Source organism: Oncorhynchus tshawytscha, linkage group LG09, assembly GCF_018296145.1.
Source record: "Oncorhynchus tshawytscha isolate Ot180627B linkage group LG09, Otsh_v2.0, whole genome shotgun sequence".
Classification (NCBI taxonomy): Eukaryota; Metazoa; Chordata; class Actinopteri; order Salmoniformes; family Salmonidae; genus Oncorhynchus; species Oncorhynchus tshawytscha.
In genome coordinates this window covers 73,096,170-73,119,609 of record NC_056437.1, presented here as the reverse complement: position 1 = coordinate 73,119,609, position 23,440 = coordinate 73,096,170, and the positions used below count along the sequence as shown (strand labels likewise).

Sequence of the window (23,440 nt, the reverse complement as noted above, 5' to 3'; positions counted from 1 at the left end):
TTGCCCATCGATACGGATGGTCAAAGCGATGAGGGAATCGAGCTCCGGAGGTAACTCCCTGGCTGCAAGCTCGTCCTTGACCTCCTCCGAGACGCTGTGCAGGAACATATCAAACAGTGCCTCTTGATTCCAAGCACTTACGGAAATCCACCACATAATCATCTACACTGAGGGAGTCCTGCCAAAGCTGGATTAGCTTTTGGGGTGGCCTCTTACCTGGAGAACGGGGCATCAAAGACCTTCCTTACTTCTCCCACGAACCCCTCCAGATAGGGCATATGGCCGGCTGTTGTTCCCACACGGCAGTAGGCCAGGTGAGAGCCCTCCTGGACATCAGTGTGAATAGGCAGGCTATCTTAGAGCGATCTGAGTGGAAGGAGGAGGGTTGAAGCTCGAAGACGAGGGCACACTGAGCTAGGAACGCCCGACAGCTGCTCGGCTCTCCATTGAAGTGTTCCCGGGGGGGTGTAAGTGGGGCTCTCGAGATGGTGGAGTGACCAATGCGACGGCGCTGCTAGCAGCTGAATTGCTGAGGAGCTGAGGAGCTGTGGGGTTACCACCATGGTAGCCGGCCTCCCAGATAACCCCTGGAATTGCTGAGTCGCTGAGGAGCTGTGGGGTTACCACCATGGTAGGCTGCCTCCCAGATAACCCCTGGAATTGCTGAGGAGCTGTGGGGTTACCACCATGGTAGCCGGCCTCCCAGATAACCCCTGGAATTGCTGAGTCGCTGAGGAGCTGTGGGGTTACCACCATGGTAGGCTGCCTCCCAGATAACCCCTGGAATTGCTGAGGAGCTGAGGAGCTGTGGGGTTACCACCATGGTAGCCGGCCTCCCAGATAACCCCTGGAATTGCTCCAGCAAACTGTCCAACTCCCGGTCATGGCGTTCAGCCAACGTTTGGACCCCTCCATAAGGCCATGAAGCAATTCCTTGTACCAACCGATGGAGGCTCCCTGGGAGAAGATGGCGTCGTGCAGCTGGCCCGGGTCTGCTGGTCAGTCATGACCAGTTCCTACTATCAGGTGTCAAGGTAAGACCCAGATGCAGACACGTCAAATTGACAATGGTTTAATTTTCCAACAGGGGCAGGCAATAGACATGTCAAGGCAGGCAGGGGTCAGTAAACTAGAGGTGGGGCAACGGTGTATATGCATACATTGTTTCTATTAAAAACCGCAGTCTAAGGCCTCCCGAGTGGCGCAGCGGTCTAAGGCACTCTATCGCAGTGCTTGAGACGTCACTACAGAACCGGGTTCATTCCCAGGCTGTGTCACAACTGGTTGTGACTGGGAGTCACATAGGGCGGCGTACAATTGTCCCAGCGTCGTCTGGGTTAGGGGAGGGTTTGGCCGAGGGGGCTCATCGTACTCTAGCGACTCCTCGTGACGGGTCGGGCGCCTGCAGGCTGACTTGGGTTGTTAGTTGAACAGTGTTTCCTTCGACACATTGATACAGCTGGGAGGGTGTTAAGGAGTGCGGTTTTGTGGGTCATGTTTCGGAGGACGCATGACTCGACCTTCGCCTCTCCCGAGCCTGTTGGTAAGTTGCAGCGATGAGACAAGATTGTAATTGGATCTCAATTGGATATCATGAAATTGGGGGGGTTACTTTTTAAAATTTTTAATTTTAAAAATGAATCACAGTCTCAATGTGGAAATAATGTTGTTAATGTAATCACATAATGTTTTTATGAACATCATGCTGTGCCTGATGATGGTAGATGTGTTGTGTAACTGAGTCATGTGTTAAGACGATATGTGTTGTTGTGATGGTCAGTGGAGGAAGAGGATTGTGGATTAAGTCCTAGAGACAGTCAGCACTGTAAGCAGAGTCCTCTTCCACAGACTCGCCTGGACATTCGGTTTTAACACGGAAGTCTTGTTGTCTGGACAGCCACCGATGCATAAACACATCAGAGCCTGCACACAGGCATGTCTTTGGACAGACAACACACACACACACTCATTACACACCACATTAAATGAGAATGACGCAATGTGATAGAAGGAGGTTAGCTGTGGCTTCAGGGCCGAATCAGCCTACCCCTCCTCCCTAACACATGTCCACACACACATACACACACACACACACACACGCAAACAAACCCACACACATTTTATTTCCTCCTTCCCTTCTGTTGTATGCATGATGTGTTTGTTTTTGTGTACCTTTACACCTTAATATAGATTTCAGTGGTGTACACCTAGTGCATTCCCATAGGCTTTGAGCATGTGTATGTGTGCATGCATGCATCCAGGTGTGCATCCAGGTGTGTGTGTGTGTTTATTCCCTCTGTGTGTCATTTGTTTCCTGGAGGTGCATGGGTGGAGATATGTTAGTAGAAGTTTTATGTGGTACTCACCTACCACATGTGTCTCCGGTACACAGAGAGCAACCACTCCGTTTTCTGTGGCTGGCTGTTGTAAATTCCTTGATGCCTATGCGTGTGCCTCAGCGCGGCGTTAGTCTTATCATCCAAACAGGCAAACAACCAGCCTCTGATTTAATACACTGTATTGGGAGCCACAGAGGGAGAAAGAGGGAGGGATGCACTATCAGCTGACAACTGTCCTCCAAGCTAGGCTAACCCTGCTCCTTCGCGCGCACACGTGTGTGACATCTCGCAGTGGAAGGCAGGGGACCACATGACTGGAGTTGATGTCCGCCCTCCATGCCGTCTCTGTGGGCGGAATACAGACAGCAGTGGGCCGTCCTCACCCAGCACCCAGCCGGGGGCAGACACAGCCAGGCCTCTACCCAGCACAGTGAACATATGCCTGGGGCTCCAGCGTTGCCCCTTTACTCCTCAGCTCCACCAACCAATTATAAAACTAGGGTGTGTCTCAAATGGCACCCTTTCCCCTGTGGGCCCTGGTCAAAAGTAGTGCACTATGTAGGGAATAGGGTGCCATTTGGGACGCATCCACAACACTCATCCTGGGGAGGGGCTGGTTGTCAATCTGATATCAAACCCTGAGGCAGACGGCTGTCAGGACTGCTGCCTTCCCCATTGTTATTCTGTCACATGCTTCATACATACATACATACATACATACATGCATACATACATACATACATACATACATACATACATACATACATACATACATACATACATACATACATACATACATACATACATACATACATACATACATACATACTCACTCGTTGTGTTATATGGCTATATTATATTATAGGTCCTTGGCTTTGTGAGGATAGTGGTACTATGTATAAGGTCTCACCTCTTGATCTGCTGTTTGTTCAGATCAAAAACATTTGGTCACATGTAGATGTTAATGCGAGTGTAGCGAAATACTTGTGCTTCTAGTCCGACAGTGCAGTAATATCTAACAAGTAATCTAACAAATTCACAACGACTACCTTATATACACAATGTCTGGGGATGGAATAAGAATATGTACATATAAATATATGGATGTGCGACTGCTGTGTGGCACAGGCAAGATGCAATAGATTGTATAAAATACAGTATATACAAATGAGATGAGTAATGTAGGATATATAAACATTATTAAAGTGGCATTATTTAAAGTGACTAGTGATACCATTAATAAATCAATGTATTTAAGTGTCCAGTGATTTGTGTCTGTATGTTGGCAGCAGCCTCTCTATGTTAGTGATGGCTGTTTAACAGTCTGATGGCCTGGAGATGGAAGCTGTTTTTCAGTCTCTCAGTCCCAGCTTTGATGCACTTGTACTGACCTCGCCTTCTGGATAATAGCGGGGTGAACAGGCAGTGGCTCGGGTGGTTGCTGTCCTTGATGATCTTTTTGGCTTTCCTGTGACATCGGGTGCAGTAAGTCTCCTGGAGTGCAGGTAGTTTGCCCCCGGTGATGCGTTGTGCAGACCGCACTCCCCTCAGGGGAGCCTTGTGGTTGAGGGCGGTGCAGTTACTGTACTAGGTGGTGACACAGCCCGACAGGATGCTCTCGATTGTACATCTGTAGAAGTTTGTGAGGGTTTTAGGTGACAAACCAAATTTCTTCAGCCTCCTGAGGTTGAAGAGGCGCTGTTGCACCTTCTTCACCACGCTGTCTGTGTGGGTGGACCATTTCAGTTTGTCTGTGATGTGTAGGCCGAGGAACTTAAAACTTGACACCTTTTCCACTACTGTCCTGTCAATGTGGATAGGGGGGTGCTCCCTCTGCTGTTTCCTGAAGTCCACGATCATCTCCTTTTGTTTTGTCGACGTTTAGTGAGGGGTTATTTTCCTGACACCACACTCCACCACACTCCGAGGGCCTCCGAGGGCCTTCTCCCTGTAGGCTGTGTTGTCATTGTTGGTAATCAAGCCTACCACTGTAGTGTCGTCTGCAAACGTGATGATTGAGTTGGAGGTGTGCCTGACCACACAGTCATGGGTGAACAGGGAAAACAGGAGAGGGCTGAGAACACACCCTTGTGGGGCCCCAGTGTTGAGGATCAGCTGAGTGGAGATGATGTTTCCTACCTTCACCAACTGTGGGCAACCCGTCAAAGTCCAGGACCCAGTTGCACAGGGCGGGGTCGAGACCCATGGTCTCAAGCTTAACCTTTCCCCTCGACAACATTCCGCTGAAAAGGCAGCGCACGAAATTCAAAAATATATTTTTTAAATATGTAACTTTCACACATTAACAAGTCCAATACAGCAAATGAAAGATAAACATCTTTCAAGGTCAATCTCTTCTGTTTCTAAAGGTGTGTGTTATTACGAGGTCAATCTCTTCTGTTTCTAAAGGTGTGTGTTATTACGAGGTCAATCTCTTCTGTTTCTAAAGGTGTGTGTTATTACGAGGTCAATCTCTTCTGTTTCTAAAGGTGTGTGTTATCACAAGGTCAATCTCTTCTGTTTCTAAAGGTGTGTGTTATTACGAGGTCAATCTCTTCTGTTTCTAAAGGTGTGTGTTATTACGAGGTCAATCTCTTCTGTTTCTAAAGGTGTGTGTTATTACGAGGTCAATCTCTTCTGTTTCTAAAGGTGTGTGTTATTACGAGGTCAATCTCTTCTGTTTCTAAAGGTGTGTGTTATTACGAGGTCAATCTCTTCTGTTTCTAAAGGTGTGTGTTATCACAAGGTCAATCTCTTCTGTTTCTAAAGGTGTGTGTTATTACGAGGTCAATCTCTTCTGTTTCTAAAGGTGTGTGTTATTACGAGGTCAATCTCTTCTGTTTCTAAAGGTGTGTGTTATTACGAGGTCAATCTCTTCTGTTTCTAAAGGTGTGTGTTATTACGAGGTCAATCTCTTCTGTTTCTAAAGGTGTGTGTTATTACGAGGTCAATCTCTTCTGTTTCTAAAGGTGTGTGTTATTACGAGGTCAATCTCTTCTGTTTCTAAAGGTGTGTGTTATCACAAGGTCAATCTCTTCTGTTTCTAAAGGTGTGTGTTATTACGAGGTCAATCTCTTCTGTTTCTAAAGGTGTGTGTTATTGTGTCCTGATATTTCCTCATCCTCCTATCATATCCATGGTGTGTGTTGTAATGGTGAATTGCATTGCGCATGCTCAGGGCTGGTCTGGTGACCCAGAGATGATACTGATGATTGATCCTGGGGATGGGATAAGTACCCAGCACAGCACCGACCCACTGAAACGCAGCCAGCTGGAAAATTAGAAATCTCTTCATCCCTGGTCCATTTGATATCCGGTATCATCTTCCCAGGTCATACGGTGCAGGCCAGGCACTCCCCTCTCACAGCCAATGAATCTGTAATTAAATGATATGTGCATGTGTATACGTGAGCACCCGGTGCATGTCCTTGAAGGATTAGCTCTGGCAGTGGGGTGATAGGATGTAGGGGGGTCGTGAAGGGGGTTGCTCACATGCCCAGCCCCCCCACACACACACGTGCTCATTTCTGAGCTGTGAAGTGTGACTGATGGGGGTCTGGTGAAGGTGTGTGTTTTGCTGCTTCATTTGTAAAACAAAACAAGCCAGTCAGAATTACACCTTACCTCATACCTTACCTCCCACCTTACTTCATACCATACCTCATACCTTACCTCCCACCTTACCTCCCACCTTACCTCATACCTTACCTCCCACTTGACCTCATACCTTACCTCCCACCTTACCTCATACCTTACCTCATACCTTACCTCTCACCTTACCTCATACCTTACCTCATACCTTACCTCTCACCTTACCTCATACCTTGCCTCACACCTTTCTCCTACTTTATCCCCCACCTTACCTGACACCTTACCTCACACCTTACCTCATACATTACCTCCCACCTTACCTCATACCTTACCTTACACCTTACCTCACACCTTACCTCATACCTTACCTCACACCTTTTCTCCTACTTTACCTCCCACCTTCCCTCACACATGAACTCATACCTTACCTCATACCTTACCTCACACCTTACCTCATACCTTCTCATACCTTACCTCACACCTTACCTCACACATTTCTCCTACTTTACCTCCCACCTTACCTCACACCTTACCTCACACCTTACCTCACACATTTCTCCTACTTTACCTCCCACCTTACCTCACACCTTACCTCCCACCTTACCTCACACATTTCTCCTACTTTACCTCCCACCTTACCTCACACCTTACCTCCCACCTTACCTCCCACATTTTCTCCTACCTTACCTCACACTGTACCTCACTCTTTACCTCACACCTTATCTCACTCTTTACCTCACTCTTTACCTCACACCTTACCTCACTCCTTACCTACCAAACACACTGGTAGTGAGAAGAGACAGAAAAAGAGATATCAAAGCATCTCTCATGATTGTTCTGGGTGTTTGTCTAACCCTGTTGTGTTGTTGTTCCGTCCAGGCACCTCTGCCCAGGGCAACCCCCTCCTGGCCTCCCTGCCTGTTCCGGGACGGCCCCTGCAGCCCCACCTCGACCTCAAGCACTTCCTGCCCTTCAGGCTCAATGGATCGTCCCCCCTCAGCCTCTTCCCTAACTTCAGCACGGTGAGTCACACAGCACGGCATGGCACATCAACATCACCAAGTCATATCTACGTAACTACCACACTGCTAGTGTGAACTCAAAATACCTTTTTGTTTGTCAAATATTCTGTTATTTTCATGAGCTTAAGATGTCTGAAAACATAGGCTACTCAAAGTGCCTGATGCCACAACCTTAAATTCCAATATATCTGTTGGTATTATAGAGCCACGCCCACCTACACTACCGTTCAAAAGTTTGGGCTCACTTAGAAATGTCCCTGTTTTTGAAAGAAAAACACATTTTTTTGTCCATTTAAAATAACATCAAATTGAACAGAAATACAGTGTAGACATTGTTAATGTCGTAAATGACTATTGTAGCTGAAAATAGCAGATTTTTTATGGAATATCTACATAGGTGTAAAGAGGCCCATTATCAGCAACCATCATTCCTGTGTTCCAATGCCACGTTGTGTTAGCTAATACAAGTTTATCATTTTAAAAGGCGAATTGATCATTAGAAAGAGAGAGAGTGTGTGAGTGAATGTGGACATCTGCTAGTCATACATCTCATTCCAAAGTCATGGGCATTAATATGGAGTTGGTTCCCCCTTTGCTGCTACAACAGCCTCCACTCTTCTGGGAAGGCTTTCCACTAGATGTTGGAACATTGTTGTGGGGACTTGCTTCCATTCAGCCACAAGAGCAAAAGTGAGGTTGGGCACTGATGTTGGGCGATTAGACCTGGCTCGCAGTCAGCGTTCCAATCCATCTCAAAGGTGTTTGATGGGGTTGAGGTCAGGGCTCTGTGCAGGCTAGTCAAGTTCTTCCACACCGATCTCTACAAGCAAATTTCTGTATGGACCTCGCTAAGTGACCACAAACTTTTGAACGGTAGTGTATATAAATATAGGACAAAACACACAACACTACATAAAGAGAGACCTAAGACAACAACATAGCAAGGCAGCAACACATGACAACACAGCATGGTAGCAACAACATGACAACAACATGGTAGCAGCACAAAACATGGTACAAACATTATTGGGCTCAGACAACAGCACAAAGGGCAAGAAGGTAGAGCCAATAATACATCACTCAAAGCAGCCACATCTGCCAGTAAGAGTGTCCATGATTGAGTCTTTGAATGAAGAGATTGAGAGAAAACTGTCCAGTTTGAGTGTTTGTTGCAGCTCGTTCCATTCGCTGGCTGCAGCGAACTGAAAAGACGAGGGACACAGGGATGTGTGTGCTTTGGGGACCTTTAACAGAATGTGACTGGATGAGGGCTGCAGTAGATATCTCAGATAGGGGGGAGTGGGGCCTAAGAGGGTTTTATAAATAAGCATCAACCAGGGGGTCTTGCGACGGGTATACAGAGATGACCGGTTTACAGAGGAGTATAGAGTGCAGTGATGTGCCCTATAAGGAGCATTGGTGGCTAATCTGATGGCCGAATGGTAAAGAAAGGGTGACAGTGCCACATTGTAAGTCACTGAGCTCTTCAGTACAGGCCATTCTACTGCCAATGTTTGTCTATGTAGATTGTATGATGGTGTGCTCGATTTTATACCCCTGTCAGTAACAGGTGTGGCTGAAATAGCTAAATCCACTCATTTTAAGGGGTGTCCACATACTTTTGGCCATGTAGTGTATCTGAATGGCCATTCATAATGACAGCTTACTGTCTACATCCATTCCCAATTTGCCTGTATAGTGTACAGTTGAAGTCAAAAGTTTACATACACCTTAGCCAAATACATTTAAACTCTGTTTTTCACAATTCCTGACATTTAATCCTTGCAAAAATTTGCTGTCTTAGGTCAGTTAGGATCACCACTTTATTTTAAGAATGTGAAATGTCAGAATAATAGCAGAGAGAGTGATTTATTTCAGCTTTTATTTCTTTCATCACACTCCCTGTGGGTCAGAAGTTTACATACACTCAAATAGTATTTGGTAACATTGACTTTAAATTGTTTAACTTGGGTCAAACGTTTCGGGTAGCCTTCCACAAGCTTCCCACAATAAGTTGGGTGAATTTTGGCCCATTCCTCCTGACAGAGCTGATGTAACTGAGTCAGGTTTGTAGGCCTCCTTGCTTGCACACGCTTTTTCAGTTCTGCCCACAAATTTTCTATAGGATTGAGGTCAGGGCTTTGTGATGGCCACTCTAATACCTTGACTTTGTTGTCCTTAAGCCATTTTGCCACAACTTTGGCAGTATGCTTGGGGTCATTGTCCATTTGGAAGACCCATTTGCGACCAAGCTTTAACTTCCTGACTGATGTCTTGAGATGTTCATTCAATATATCCACATAATTTTCTTCCTCATGATGCCATCTATTTTGTGAAGTGCACCAGTCCCTGCTGCAGCAAAGCACCCCCACAACATGATGCTGCCACCCTCGTGTTTCATGGTTGGGATGGTGTTCTTCGGCTTGCAAGCCTCCCCCTTTTCCCTCTAAACATAACAATGGTCATTATGGCCAAACAGTTCTATTTTTGTTTCATCGGGCCAGAGGACATTTCTCCAAAAAGTATGATCTTTGTCCACATGTGCAGTTGCAAACCGTAGTCTGGCTTTTTTATAGCGGTTTTGGAGCACTGGCTTCTTCCTTGCTGAGCGGCCTTTCAGGTTATGTCGACATAGGACTTGTTTTACTGTGGATATAGATACTTTTGTACCCGTTTCCTCCAGCATCTTCACAAGGTCCTTTGCTGTTGTTCTGGGATTGATTTGCACTTTTTGCACCAAAGTACGTTCATCTCTAGGAGACAGAACGCATCTCCTTCCTGAGCGGTATGACGGCTCCGTGGTCCCATGGTGTTTATACTTGCGTACTCTTGTTTGTACAGATGATTGTGGTACCTTCAGGCATTTGGAAATTGCTCCCAAGGATGAACCAGACTTGTGGAGGTCTACAATTATTTTGGCTGATTTCTTTTGATTTTCCCATGATGTCAAGCAAAGAGGCACTGAGTTTGAAGGTAGGCCTTGAAATACATCCACAGGTACACCTCCAATTGACTCAAATGATGTCAATTAGCCGATCAGAAGCTTCTAAAGCCATGACATAATTTTCTGGAATTGTCCAATCTGTTTAAAGGCACAGTCAACTTAGTGTATGTAAACTTCTGACCCACTGGAATTGTGATACAGTGAATTATAAGTGAAATAATCTGTCTGTAACCATTTGTTGGGAAAATGACTTGTGTCATGCACAAAGTAGATGTCCTTACCGAGTTGCCAAAACTATAGTTTGTTAACAAGAAATGTGTGGAGTGGTTGAAAAATTAGTTTTAATGATTCCAACATAAGTGTATGTAAACTTCCAACTTCAAGTGTATGTGTTTCAATTTCTTTGGTCCTTTGTTTACAGTGTGTGGACAGTGTGTGTGTATGTTCACCCCCTTTTCCCATCTGTGTGAAGCCCTCTCAAGTTCCACCAACTCTAAATGAAACACATGCCTTTTCAGTCTTCTCCAGCCTACTCTTTACACTCTTTCAAAAGGACTGAGAAAAGGAGGATGAGAGGGAGAGGTGAGACACAGATATCTGTGGTGCTGATTTACACAGTGGAGGGTGGATGGATGGGTACATGTCCTGTATCCGATGGTGGTCTGGGAGCGTGCATGTGTCCTGTACCAGATGGTGGTCTGGGAGCGTGCACGTCTCCTGTATTGGATAGTGGTCTGGGAGTGTGCACGTGTCTTGTATCGGAGGGTGGTCTAGGAGTGTGCACGTGTCTAACCCTGCCTAGCCAATCACAAAGCCAGGGAGTAAACTAGCCAACCAGTCAGAGCAGTAGTATTAGTAGTAGTAACAGCTGCATTATTCATACAACCTGCCTTCCAGCACAGAGAAAAACACACCACAAGAAAACGACAGTATCACCACACTATGAAGTCATCTATGAACCACTACTTCTCTAGCATACAGTTAGCAGATGTGCTACATAGCCTTTCGCTTGCCACCAACTCCCTAGAATTCAACCAGCCGTCAAGAGTTAATAATTGCAAATAACACCCACCTCAGCCTTCTGGCACAGAATAATTAGCCTATAGCGGCTATGTTACCTAGCTAATATAACACACAGCAGACCAATACAGCTATGGCATTAATCACTAGGACCCTTCGCCCTCTTCCAGTCTCACCTTTCCTCTTTCCTAATCTGTGTCCTAAATGGCACCCTATTCCCAGTTTAGTGCACTACCTGCCCTGGTCAAAAGTAGTGCACTACATAGGGAATAGGGTGGCTCAGCCCGAGACATTCATGTTCTCTGGGGCCCGTTGAGGCAGAGGCAAACTTTGTTCGGGGCGTGTGCAGGGGGAAGATGAATGCACCTGTCTCACGAGCTAAATAGACCTCAGTCTCCCCCTGCACCTCCCCTGCACTTCAATCATCGTTTCAGCTGCGGCCCGCCATGAGATAGCTCCTTTCTGCAGAGGGGGACGGGGGAGAGAGGAAGAGGGCCGGACAATAGGTGCATTTATACCGGCATGTTCAGGATGGCTGCAGGCGAACAATGGCCACATTCTCTCAGCTCCCTAAAACAAATAGTTGTGTGCGGCGTACCCTGTGAAGGTGGCCAGAGGGCACAGTCTAGAGGAGCTCTGATTCCATGACACAGTTTTGGCTTCGGAAGGGAAAGGTTAGTTACTCCCCGAGGTAGCAGCACTGCACCGCGTTGTTTAAGGAGCCAGAATAGAGGGGTGTAGGGTTACCCTTGAGGGAACAGCAAGCAAGTAGTGTTGCACAGGGTGGAGGTTGTAAGACAGGTGTGTTTAAGGTTGTTTCTATTCCACACCCCACCACACCTGGCCTTTGAAAACAGATTATTTAGAGTAAACACAGAAACAGAGCTGTTTTCTTTGTGTGTGTGTGTGTGTGTGTGTGTGTGTGTGTGTGTGTGTGTGTGTGTGTGTGTGTGTGTGTGTGTGTGTGTGTGTGTGTGTGTGTGTGTGTGTGTGTGTTCATGCCTGTGTGTGTATTGAGGGGCAGCCATTGTTTAGTGTTGTGTATCAGACAATAGCCAGTGCCATCCACACACTCAGTGATGCCATGGAAGACATATGTCTGGTTACACTGAGTGTAACATGACTTGCCCAGCACATTGTTCCAACCCAGCCCTCCACAGCCACCCCCCACCTCCCTCTCTGTCTCTGAGGAGAGGACAGCGCGGGGCGAGCCAGACGCCAGGCTGGGGAAGGTCCAGGTTGATTGTTATATTTGATACCGTGCTGAATGAGGGCCACATGGAAATCAGCTGTCATCATGCAATCCAGCCACTCTAATCAAGCCCAGAGCTGTCACCCTGGCTCTGGCCTCACACCCCCTATCAGTTGTGATGGGGAGAGAATATCTTCCCTCCCTCAGGAGTCTGACGGCTTTAGGCACGTAGACAGTAAAACTCATGTGACATATCGTATATATTGTCTGCCCAAAGTCCCTTTCTCAAACTACTTCCCACTATACTGCCCTGGATCAGAGCTCGCATGTCATTGTATCCTCAGGCTGATTTTAGTTGTATCTCCAATTCTCCATGCAGTTTTGTTGTGGTCAAACGCAGTGGATTTATAGGGGTATCAGGGGTCAGAGGTCACGGATGGACTGATAGATTTAGCCCCTGGTCTCCTGTCTGTCCTGCAGATGGACCCGGTGCAGAAGGCGGTGATCAACCACACGTTTGGCGTCCCTCAGCCACTCAAGAAGAAACAGATCATCTCCTGTAACATCTGTCACCTGCGCTTCAACTCCCCGGTAAGAGAGTGCTGTGTGTGTGTGTGTGTGTGTGTGTGTGTGTGTGTGTGTGTGTGTGTGTGTGTGTGTGTGTGTGTGTGTGTGTGTGTGTGTGTGTGTGTGTGTCTGCATGAGAGGGAGAGAGAGAAAGGAGAGAGAGCGAGTAAGGAAGAAGGAAAGTGAGTTGCAGACTTTAGTTGGTAGATTTGACAGTTAGAATAAATACAGATTTATTTGTTCCTTGCTTCTATCTTCTTTAATGTTTAAGGAAATAAAGCCGTTCCAAATTACCTGAGCTCTTATCATCCTGACTGACTCACAGCAGCTTATGTATCTGTGGCGGCTGATAGGGAGTCCAGTCGGGCTCTAAGCGTGTGTGTGTGTATCCACGCGCTCGTGAGTGTGTGCATGTCTGTTCCTCTGTGTGAAATGTTCTTATTATTAAATCGTTAGGTATTCATTTGCTTTTCTGTATTTCTGGATATCTGAAGTGTGTGTTTGTGTGTCTGTGTCTGTGTGTACGTACTGTGGTAGGTTGTTTTGGTGCGAGGGATTAGACAGCAGGGAAAGCTTCCATTTATCAGCAAAGAGCAGACACAATCATGAGCCCAGGCAGGAGCCCACATTCTCAACTCCTCTTTTGATTTCTCCCATTCCTGCCACCTCAAACACACACACACACAGTCACACACACACAATCACATAAACAAACAACCAATAAAATGGAATGTCTTAAACACACAAACGCCTAAGAGTTGGGCAAAGGCTGATTTAAAATACAATTTAAAAAAAAAACTCCCTCTCTCTCCCACATACACACAGAGGAACACACAAATACTGTTTCACACGCACATCCTCTTGAGACTTGATCTTCAAAGAGGAGCAGAGACACAGAAGAGGGTGCTGGGGCTGAGGGGGAAAGGAAAGCAGAGCAGACACTGGCAGGTGTTTTCTCCAGGCTTCACACGGTAGAGCAAATCCCATTCCCATCCTCCCTCCACACAGCGCCAGCTATAGTTGGAGAGAGGTGTCAGGTCTGGGGGTTTGAGGGGGGATGAGAAGGCAGGGGGACACTGAGCTTTAACTTCTTATGGCTGCAATCCCGTTAACGGGATAATTTTCATCAACAACCGCTGAATTGCATAGCGCCACATCCAAATAATATTACTACAAATATTTATATTCATGAAATCACAAGTGCAATATAGCAAAACACAGCTTAGCCTTTTGTTAATCCACCTGTCGTGTCCGATTTTGAAAATATGCTTTACAGCGAAAGCAATCCAAGCATTTGTGTAAGTTTATCGATCGCTCGACAAAACATTATGAACACCTAGCATCAAAGTAGCTTGGTCACGAAATCAGAAAAGCAATCAAATTAATCGTTTATCTTTGATGATCTTCGGATGTTTTCACTCACGAGACTCCCAGTTACACAATAAATGTTCCTTTTGTTCCATAAAGATTATTTTTATATCCAAAATACCTCCATTTGTTTAGTGAATTATGTTCAGAAATCCACAGGAAAGAGCGGTCATGACAACGCAGATGAAAATTCCAAATAGTATCCATAATGTCCACAGAAACATGTCAAACGTTTTTTATAATCAATCCTCAGGTTGTTTTTAAAATATATAATCAATAATATATCAACCGCAATTGTCTTTTTCAGTAGGAGAGGGAAAGGCAATGGCTGCCCAAACTCTGTTGCGCGAGCAAAACTCATGCAAACACCTGACGCGATGTTATCTTTCTGGCTCATTTTTCAAAATAAAAGCCTGAAACTATGTCTGACGACTGTTGACACCTTGAGGAAGCGATAGGAAAAGGAGTCTGGTTGATATCCCTTTAAATGGAGCAAAAGCAGGCTATGGAACATGGAGATTTCAAAATAGAAGCCACTTCCTGGTTTGATTTTCCTCAGGGTTTCGCCTGCAATATCAGTTCTGTTATACTCAAAGACAATATTTTGACAGTTTTGGAAACTTTAGAGTGTTTTCTATCCAATACTAATAATAATATGCATATATTAGCAAATGAGACTGAGGAGCTGGCCATTTACTCTGGGTACCTTTTCATCCAAGCTACTCAATACTGCCCCTGCAGCCATAATTAAACAGCCTATTAACCTCTAATGACTCCCCATCCCGCATGAGGGAGCGTAATCATCGCCTGACACTAATTAGCATAACGCAACAGACATAAATATTCCTAGAAAATATTCCTATTCATGAAAATCACAAATGAAATATATTGAGACACAGCTTAGCCTTTTGTTAATCACCCTGTCATCTCAGATTTTCAAAATATGCTTTACAGCCAAAGCTAGACAAGCATCTGTGTAAGTTTATCGATAGCCTAGCATAGCATTTTGTCCAGCTAGCAGCAGGTAACTTGGTCACGGAAATCAGAAAAGCAATCAAATTAAATCGTTTACCTTTGATGAGCTTCAGATGTTTTCACTCACGAGACTCCCAGTTAGATAGCAAATGTTCCTTTTTTCCAAAAATATTATTTTTGTAGGTGAAATAGCTCCGTTTGTTCTTCACGTTTGGCGGAGAAATCGCCCGGAAATTGCAGTCACGAAAACGGCGAAAAATATTCCAAATTAGCTTCATAATATCGACAGAAACATGGCAAACGTTGTTTATAATCAATCCTCAAGGTGTTTCTCAAATATCTATTCGATAATATATCCATCGGGACAATTAGTTTTTCAGTAGGACCGATTGGAGTAATGGCTACCTCTGTATTTTACGCGAGAATCTCTCTGGGAGCATCAGGTGACCACTTGCGCAATGTAGCCGCTTACGGGTATTCTTCAACATAAATGCATAAAACTACGTCACAATGCTGTAGACACCTTCGGGAATACAGAGAAAGAATAATCTGGTTGATAGCCCATTCACTGCTCAATAGGGACGCATTGGAACGCAGCGCTTTCAAAACATGAGGCACATCATGATTGGATTTTTCTCAGGCTTTCGCCTGCAACATCAGTTCTGTTATACTCACAGACAATATTTTTACAGTTTTGGAAACTTTAGAGTCTTTTCTATCCTAAGCTGTCAATTATATGCATATTCTAGCATCTTGTCCTGACAAAATATCCCGTTCACTACGGGAACTTTTTTTCTCCAAAAATGAAAATACTGCCCCCTAGTCACAACAGAAGGAAGGAGGAAAACTTCCTCAGTCAAACTGTAAATAAACTTCAAATGGAAAATGAGGAGATGTCTATATAAGTATTTATTTACAGTATGTTGTATACTATTTATTATTAGATATTGTTTATTAGCTCCACGCTCTGTCATGTTTATTTGAAATATAAAGAATATTTGTTAACGTACATTCGATGTTGCACATGGAATAGTCAGACAGTGATCTAGACAGAGGCCTTATTTAAAGAACGTGTAATAAGAAGAATTTATTCCACTTCTAAAGCGCTTTTCATTGCAGAAAGAGTCTCGAAGCCTGCATTCATGTCTGGTAGTGTGACGTGACAGTCAGTGCCTTTAAAATGCTAAGTGCTCATGCTAATGTTCATTTCACACTCCCTGTGTCTCCCTGTCTCTCCGTGTGTTGCGTACTGTATGGCTCGGAGTTGGACTGGAGAGCGGAGAACGTACGGGGGCTGAAAGAGAGCAGAGCTGATTTGTCACAGCACAATAATCTCATAAGCATTTTCACGGCCGATCAGTCAGACGACATGGTGAAATATTATAGTCCAAGTAGTGTTTTATAGAAGTGTTGATGGCTGCTGGTGGTTTATTTATAGCCAGAGCTCCCGACACAGAACAGTAGGTGCATCATTTGTTTTGTTAATACTGTACACAGTGGACATATTCAACTGCATATATCCAAAGAGCATGGTTCTGATGGATCTGATTTGCCTTGGTTTTTACTTTTACCCACATTGCTTTGTTGTCATATGAGGTGTGTGTGTGTGTGTGTGCGCGTGTGTGTGCGCGCATGTGTCGCGTGTGTGCAGTACCATGGCTATTAAGGTTATTATGGAGGCTGAGGCAGTTGAGAGAAGATACAAAACCAAGAGAAGCATCAGTGTGTTGTATTCATTATAATGAGAAGGTCTCATTGTGTGAGAGAAGCTTAATTGAACAGGGTGAGTCACTTCCACGCTTCTCTCTATCACTTAGGATTCCTTCATTGGCTTGCCCATCAAAGTAGAACCCACTCTTTCTCTTCTTTCTAATTTCTTCCCCACAATTCATTTCAGGTCTATTTGCGGCTTGGATTATTGTCTGACTTATTTGCATTTATATGGCGAGATAGGAAATTCTTCGAATTCTAAAGAGGAGCTGGATAGAGAGACGGCTGTGAGATCATAATTATGAGGTCATGACAGAGCAGAACACACAGACAGCCAGAGTGAGGAATGCATTTACTTGATCAATTCTGAGCTAACTATTTGTCTTGCTGTTTGTGCAGTAGCCTTGATATTTCACAGTCACCATGGTTTCAGCCAATCAGCACCCAGGAGCGAAAAGATTTTCAGTTTTTTTTGTTTGGTGCAATTTTCACAAGCATGTGGTACAATTTTCACAAGTATATGGTTCATTTTCATAACTCTTAGATCAAAGCTCAAAACAGATCGTCAAAAAGGCAGTTGTTTCAAACTCTAAACACATTTTCAACTGACTAAGAACAACACACCAATTCATACAGTCACTTTGTCACCAATCTTAATCAGTGTTTAATCTAGAAATACATGTTTCAAATTTCAATACATCTATATATAAAGTAATTTCACAATGCAAAGCTCATTACTTTTGATATGATTCTCTTCTCTTTTGTAAAAAATATATTTGACTATTACTTAATCCGATTGGTAAACCTATAGATTTGACATGTATACTGGTTTTTCTGCTACAGATTTAGAAAACTATCAATAAAATGTGTGTCTGTAAAGTAGAAACATAAAATGTATGATATATACTCGAATGTACTGCTTTGATGATGACTATTACGATTTCACTTCACAGTAAGTTGAAAAAAAAATCTGATCCAGTATTGACAAGATCAAGAGAAATACGGTTTGTAACGAATCAAATCAAAGTGTATTGGTCACACATTTAAGTACACATTTAAGTACATATATAAGTACACATATAAGCAGATGGTACAGCAGGTACAGTGAAATGCTTGTGTTTCTAGCTCCTGCAGGGCAGGAATACATTTATCAATACAATACCAATACGTAAATCACCCTGAATGTCCAAAACAAGAAAGAAATGCATCCCCAGAATGAAGTTGCTCGGGTCTTTTTGACACTGGCTGACACAGTTCTGTAATACCTTAATATATGCCATTTATCCAAAGTGACAAAAGTCTACACATTTTGGTATGTGTCCCCAGTGGGAATCGAACCCTCAACTCTGGTATTGCTAGTGCCACGCGCTTATGAACTGAGCCATGTCCAGGAACACTACAATACATGTGTAAAATACAATACTGTAAAGTACAATACACGATTACAATACAGGTGGAAGATGTACGATTGCTATATCCCCATAAACGTACCACCCTCCTTCAGGGCATCGGCGAGGCATGAAATAACATCAACCCAGTCCTATGTCAGGCTTGGATTCACCATACCGAAAGGTTTTTCCCCAAGTGCATGAATAATAAGGATATTTACTGCGATTTCGATGACAACCTATGGCCAAATGCTCAAGACAGGCGTGATGCGAACTAGTACCTGTTAAACATGATGTTTCTGTCATTTATTTAATTTGTTACATTGTGAAAGATGTCTTTAATGATCACACCTTTGATCACACATGGGATATAAATGATGGAAATTTGATGTTCAGTCACTTTTAATGGGTAGTACAAGTGTATTGCCTAATGTGAAAACAGTGTAATGTACTGTAATTTACGGTACTGTAGCATCTACATTCAAATAGCAATTTTGAAACATTTAGCTTACATTTTTGCTATTGCTAACGGGTTGTTAAAATAACTACATTGAGAAGATATCATTATGTTGTGTTTGGTGATTAAACTAATGTACTCATTATATTTCAAAGTAAACTTCTATTTTGGATCAATGGTTGTGTGGTGAAAGACGTCTGCAAACCAAATGAATGCACAATGAAAGGTTTTGAATGTTAGACTGGCTGTGTTAGTACAAAACTCCCAACTGGTAACACTTCTAAGAGTTTTGACAATTCACCACAAACTTGAGAAAATTGTACCAAACTGTATTCTTACAGTAATGAACATTAGTCTAGATGAAAGTGTGAACTACTGACACCAATCCACCCAGAACTAATGCAGTTTGTCAAAACAAACATAATTTGATTTATGGTTGTAATGGGTCCTTATGTGTAGCTGGTGTAGCAAGTCAGGCGCAGGACAGCAGATATAAGTAATCAACGTACTTTTACTCAAAATGTCAAACATACAAAGTAACAAATACACGCACACCATGACAGACCGAAAATACAATAAACAATCACTCACAAAAAAACATGGGGGAACAGAGGGTTAAATAAGAAAAACAGTAATTTTGGGATTGAAATCAGGTGTGTAAAACAAAGACAAAACAAATGGAAAATGAAAAGTGGATCGTTGGTGGCTAGAAGGCCGGAGACGTCGACTACCGCCTGAACAATGAGAGGGACCGACTTCGGTGGAAGTCGTGAAAATGGTGTGGTTCTGTTTGAGAGAGAGAGAGTCTGTCTGTGGGGGGTATGTATGTGTTTGTGGGGGTATGTAATGCCTTGTTAATAATGAAACAATAATTTATCCTTCTTTGTAGTCATCCATCACTCCAACGAGGCTGAGGTGGTATTAATACAGGTCTCAGCTCAAAGCCTGTTTACATTTTAATGAGAGATGTCTTTATCGATTCATCTGCTATTTCTATTTGCTCTGATAGCGGGGGATTTTCTCATGGATTGAGCTGGGTCATGAGAATTATTTAAATGTGAAGGTAAAATGTGCTGCGGAGTGTGTATGCCCATTTTGGAGAATGTATGTGTGTGTTTTGAGTGTGTCTGAGAATGTGACAGAATGTGTGTGTTCTCTACTGGGTGTGTGTGCAGTTCATTTGTGTATGCACGTGTGTACAGTACACTTGGTATGTAGTGTGTTGGGTTTGTGTGGTGTGTGCATGCGTGTGTGCGGCCTGCAGGGTCTGTCTCAGCGTGCCTATTTAGTATTCTGATTTAGAGATAGAATCCTGTCTCTTTTTGCACATTCCACATGCAATTATACCTCTGCCCTCCCACTGTGTTAGTGCTCTTATCAGGTAGGAACAGACTCTCTCCTTCACACAGGCAGCAGTGTGTGTATGTGCGTGTGTGTGTTTGTGCATGTGTCAGACCTGGGTTCAAATACATATTTGAATATTTGTTATTTAAATAATTATTTTCTGTGTATTTGAATATTTTCAAATAATGTGGCCCGAATCAACTACTTCCATTTAAAAGTATTTTCAAATAATGTTCGAAATAACCTATTACAAATGCCTGGGTTAAATGCATGGGAGTGCATTTGAGTCAGTGTATTGGAGTATTTTCAAATACTTTCCATGATATTTCCAAACACATTCCAATATTCAACTACTTGTCTTTTCAAATAAAAATATCTAAATATTCACTTCCAAGTGTCTTTGAAAGTAATTGAAATGTTATAAATAGTATTTGAACCCAGGTCTTGTGTGTGTAAAGATGAAAATGTCATCTCTACTTTTGCAGAGGTACTGTATATTTGAGTGTTTTCAATGTGCATGTCTTACAGCAGTTTATGGATAAGTACTACTGCTAACCTTCCTGTGGTGTTTCTGCTCTCTGTGGGGTCCCTTCCAGAACCAGGCAGAGGCGCACTATAAGGGGCATAAACATGCCCGGAAGCTGAAAGCCATGGAGACCCAGAAGAACCGTCAGCGTCGACTTGGGGAAGCCACGTCCACAGGCAAGGAGAGAGACCGGGAACGAGACCGAGAACGGGACAGGGAGAGGGCTAAGACTGCTGCAACTGTTACACTTCCCACTGAGACCCTCCCCGCACTCATGGACACAGGCCCGATGGAGGCAACGAGTAAGTTAACTGAGAGGGAGAAAAGGGAAAAACAGAAACCTATCTATATTCACTCTGTGTAGTTGATCGTTCTTTCAAATTTTCTCTCCTTTTTCTGTAGATTTCTTTCTGCTTTTCCCCTTTGCTCACTTATCTTCCCTCATCCCTCTCTTTCCCCCTTTAGTCTTCTCCATCCTACCTCTTATCCATCTACTTTCTTTCCATCACTTTCCACCACTAATCACCCTTTCTTCCTTTCATCTGTCTCCTCTCTTCCCATTTCTCTCCGGTCCTTCCATCTTCCTCCTCTATCCCTCTCCCTTCATCTCATCCCTTTCCCTCCATCACTCTCTCATCTCTTCCGGTACTTTGTCATTATTATTTCTTGATGCTATCCTGTCCCTCCCTCCCTCCCTCCCTCCCTCCCTCCCTCCCTCCCTCTCTCTCTCTCTCTCCACTGTGTTATTTAATGTCTGCTGTTTAAAGTCTAACAACAGTAGGGCCTGTCCCACACATACCCATGTTCCTGATCATGGTGTATGAGAGGATAGGACGGCGGTGCCTCCAAACATCCAATCATAACCCCCAGTTGTCCCCAGGTCCCTCCCAGCTGGGCCTTATATCCAATCTGTCCCCCGTGGTGGTGGATGGTGGCTCTGAGCCTGGGGGATTGTTTGCTTACCCCCAACTTTCTCAATTTACTTTCCCTGCACCCTTCCACTCTGTTTGCCATGCTTGTAGAGAAAGGCCTGGTCCCTGTACAGGAGTTCCTAAAGAGTTCTGTGAAGTCAAGGAATGATCTGACTGCAGCACACTTGTATGTGTCCCAAATGGCACCCTATTCTCTATGTAGTGCACTCTTTTTGACCGGTCAAAAGTAGCACACCACAGAGGGAATAGGGTGCTATTTGGGACGCAGGCGTACTGTTTGTGACATGAGAGAAATCCCCCACAATGGACCTGACTAGACTATGGATGTATCTCCTGAGTCTGGGACCAATACAATGAAATGTAGCGGTAGTCTTTTGATGAAGCCAGTAGAGAGCATCCATTACATTACATGATTGATCTCATTTAGGATCGGGAGCCCTGTTTATCCAACTGCAGCAATGGGACTCGAGGATCTGTCTGCCAGACGAGTTTCCTCCTCTATCCTGTATATCCCTCCTTCATCCCTCCCTCCCTCCATCTATCCCTCCATCACTCTGGCCTGAAAAATTATACTGCAAGACCTGAATTTCAAACTAATTTCTTTCTGATGCTAGAGGGAATATTAGTGAGAAGAGATAGGAAGGTATCAGGGTGAAGTGAGGTGTGGGTTGGGAGAGAGTCTACACTTTCCTTTCCCCCAGCACTCACTGACTGACTCACTCTCTCTCTCCGAGAGGAGAAACTGGACAAAGGACTGGGAGCAAGATAACGCTCTCTCTCATCAAATCTAATTTTAATATTCTGTCGTCGTAGAGCAAGGTCTGAAAGGGGGGATGCAGCGGCTGGGACGAAAAGAGTAGAAAATGAGAGATAAGATTAAATGAAAGGTAGAGTGAGAGATGGGGTAGAGGAGAGGGGGAGAAAGAGAGGCGGTGGAAAGAGAAAGTAGATAAGCTGTGCCTATTTTTTATGTTGTAAATCATTTTAAAGTTCTGAGGCAATTTTGCAAGGAGGTACGCTCTTTAATAAGCCACATTGTGTGATTGGCCCAATGTGAAATTGAAATGCAGCAGAGCGAGCCAGCGGCGGCGAGCGCTACAATGCCAAACTGTAATTGGAGAACACTCAAAATTAACACTGAAATGATCTCTGTCTGTCATCAAACTCAGCATGGCAGGTGCCAATCGGACCATAATGCCCATGTTGTCGCCCATTGGGAACCAATCAAGGGCTAGATTCCATCATATCCACACTAGCCGACTATTACAGACATTGCCATTGGATGCACTGAGTCGCATTAGCAGCTGTGTTACAAGTTAGAACATTGGCATGTGTCATGTAATCTACACCTCGATTAGGCTGATATAAATGATTATTATTATTTTATTGAATGATTTTCCATTTGAGAAGAGAGCGCGAGAGAGAGCGAGAGAGAGAGAGATCGGCATACTGGTGCCTAGAGACACTGGGCCGGCCGGCATCGTCAATGACAACCATCAATCACCTCAGCGTTTGATTGACTCTTTTGTTGAAGCTGTCTCCAAGGGGAACAGAACTCAGACGCCTCTGTAATGATGAAATATAGTGTGGATTTCCCTTGAGGAAGTTGTCCATTTTCTTTAAGAGTGTCACGGACTAGTGATTCTAGACAAGCTGGGGTGTGTGTGTGTGTGTGTGTGTGTGTGTGTGTGTGTGTGTGTGTGTGTGTGTGTGTGTGTGTGTGTGTGTGTGTGTGTGTGTGTGTGTGTGTGCGTGTGCGTACACACTGCTGGTTTAATGAACATGGTTGTGAGGGCTCACCACTACTCCGCTAGTGTGTCAGCTTGTTTAACAGTCTTCTAATCAGAATATTATTATAGCTACTAGCTCTATGACAACAGTCAGCTCTGTCATGTAGTCAATACTATCTGACTCTACAGTTTACAGATACAGTATTCAGATACTGCACGGTTTACAGTCTGAGCCCTACACACTGATTTAATTGGACTGTTCTGCCTTTCCATGGTCAAATAAACGAATGACTCGCAACAAGACATCGATCTGAACATCGATTCTTTGCAGGAGA

At 44.1% G+C, this 23,440-nt stretch overlaps 1 protein-coding gene across 2 annotated transcripts in view; it reads left to right on the top strand.

The window, feature by feature from the left end:
- znf385c (zinc finger protein 385C) overlaps nucleotides 1-23,440 on the top strand; it is a 251,067-nt gene that overhangs the window by 212,552 nt on the left and 15,075 nt on the right. For both annotated transcript variants that reach the window (XM_042327387.1, XM_042327388.1), the window contains 3 exons: nucleotides 6,810-6,952; nucleotides 12,589-12,699; nucleotides 20,514-20,745. In XM_042327387.1, coding sequence (XP_042183321.1) covers nucleotides 6,810-6,952; nucleotides 12,589-12,699; nucleotides 20,514-20,745 — 486 coding nt within the window. The remainder of the gene's footprint in view (nucleotides 1-6,809; nucleotides 6,953-12,588; nucleotides 12,700-20,513; nucleotides 20,746-23,440) is intronic.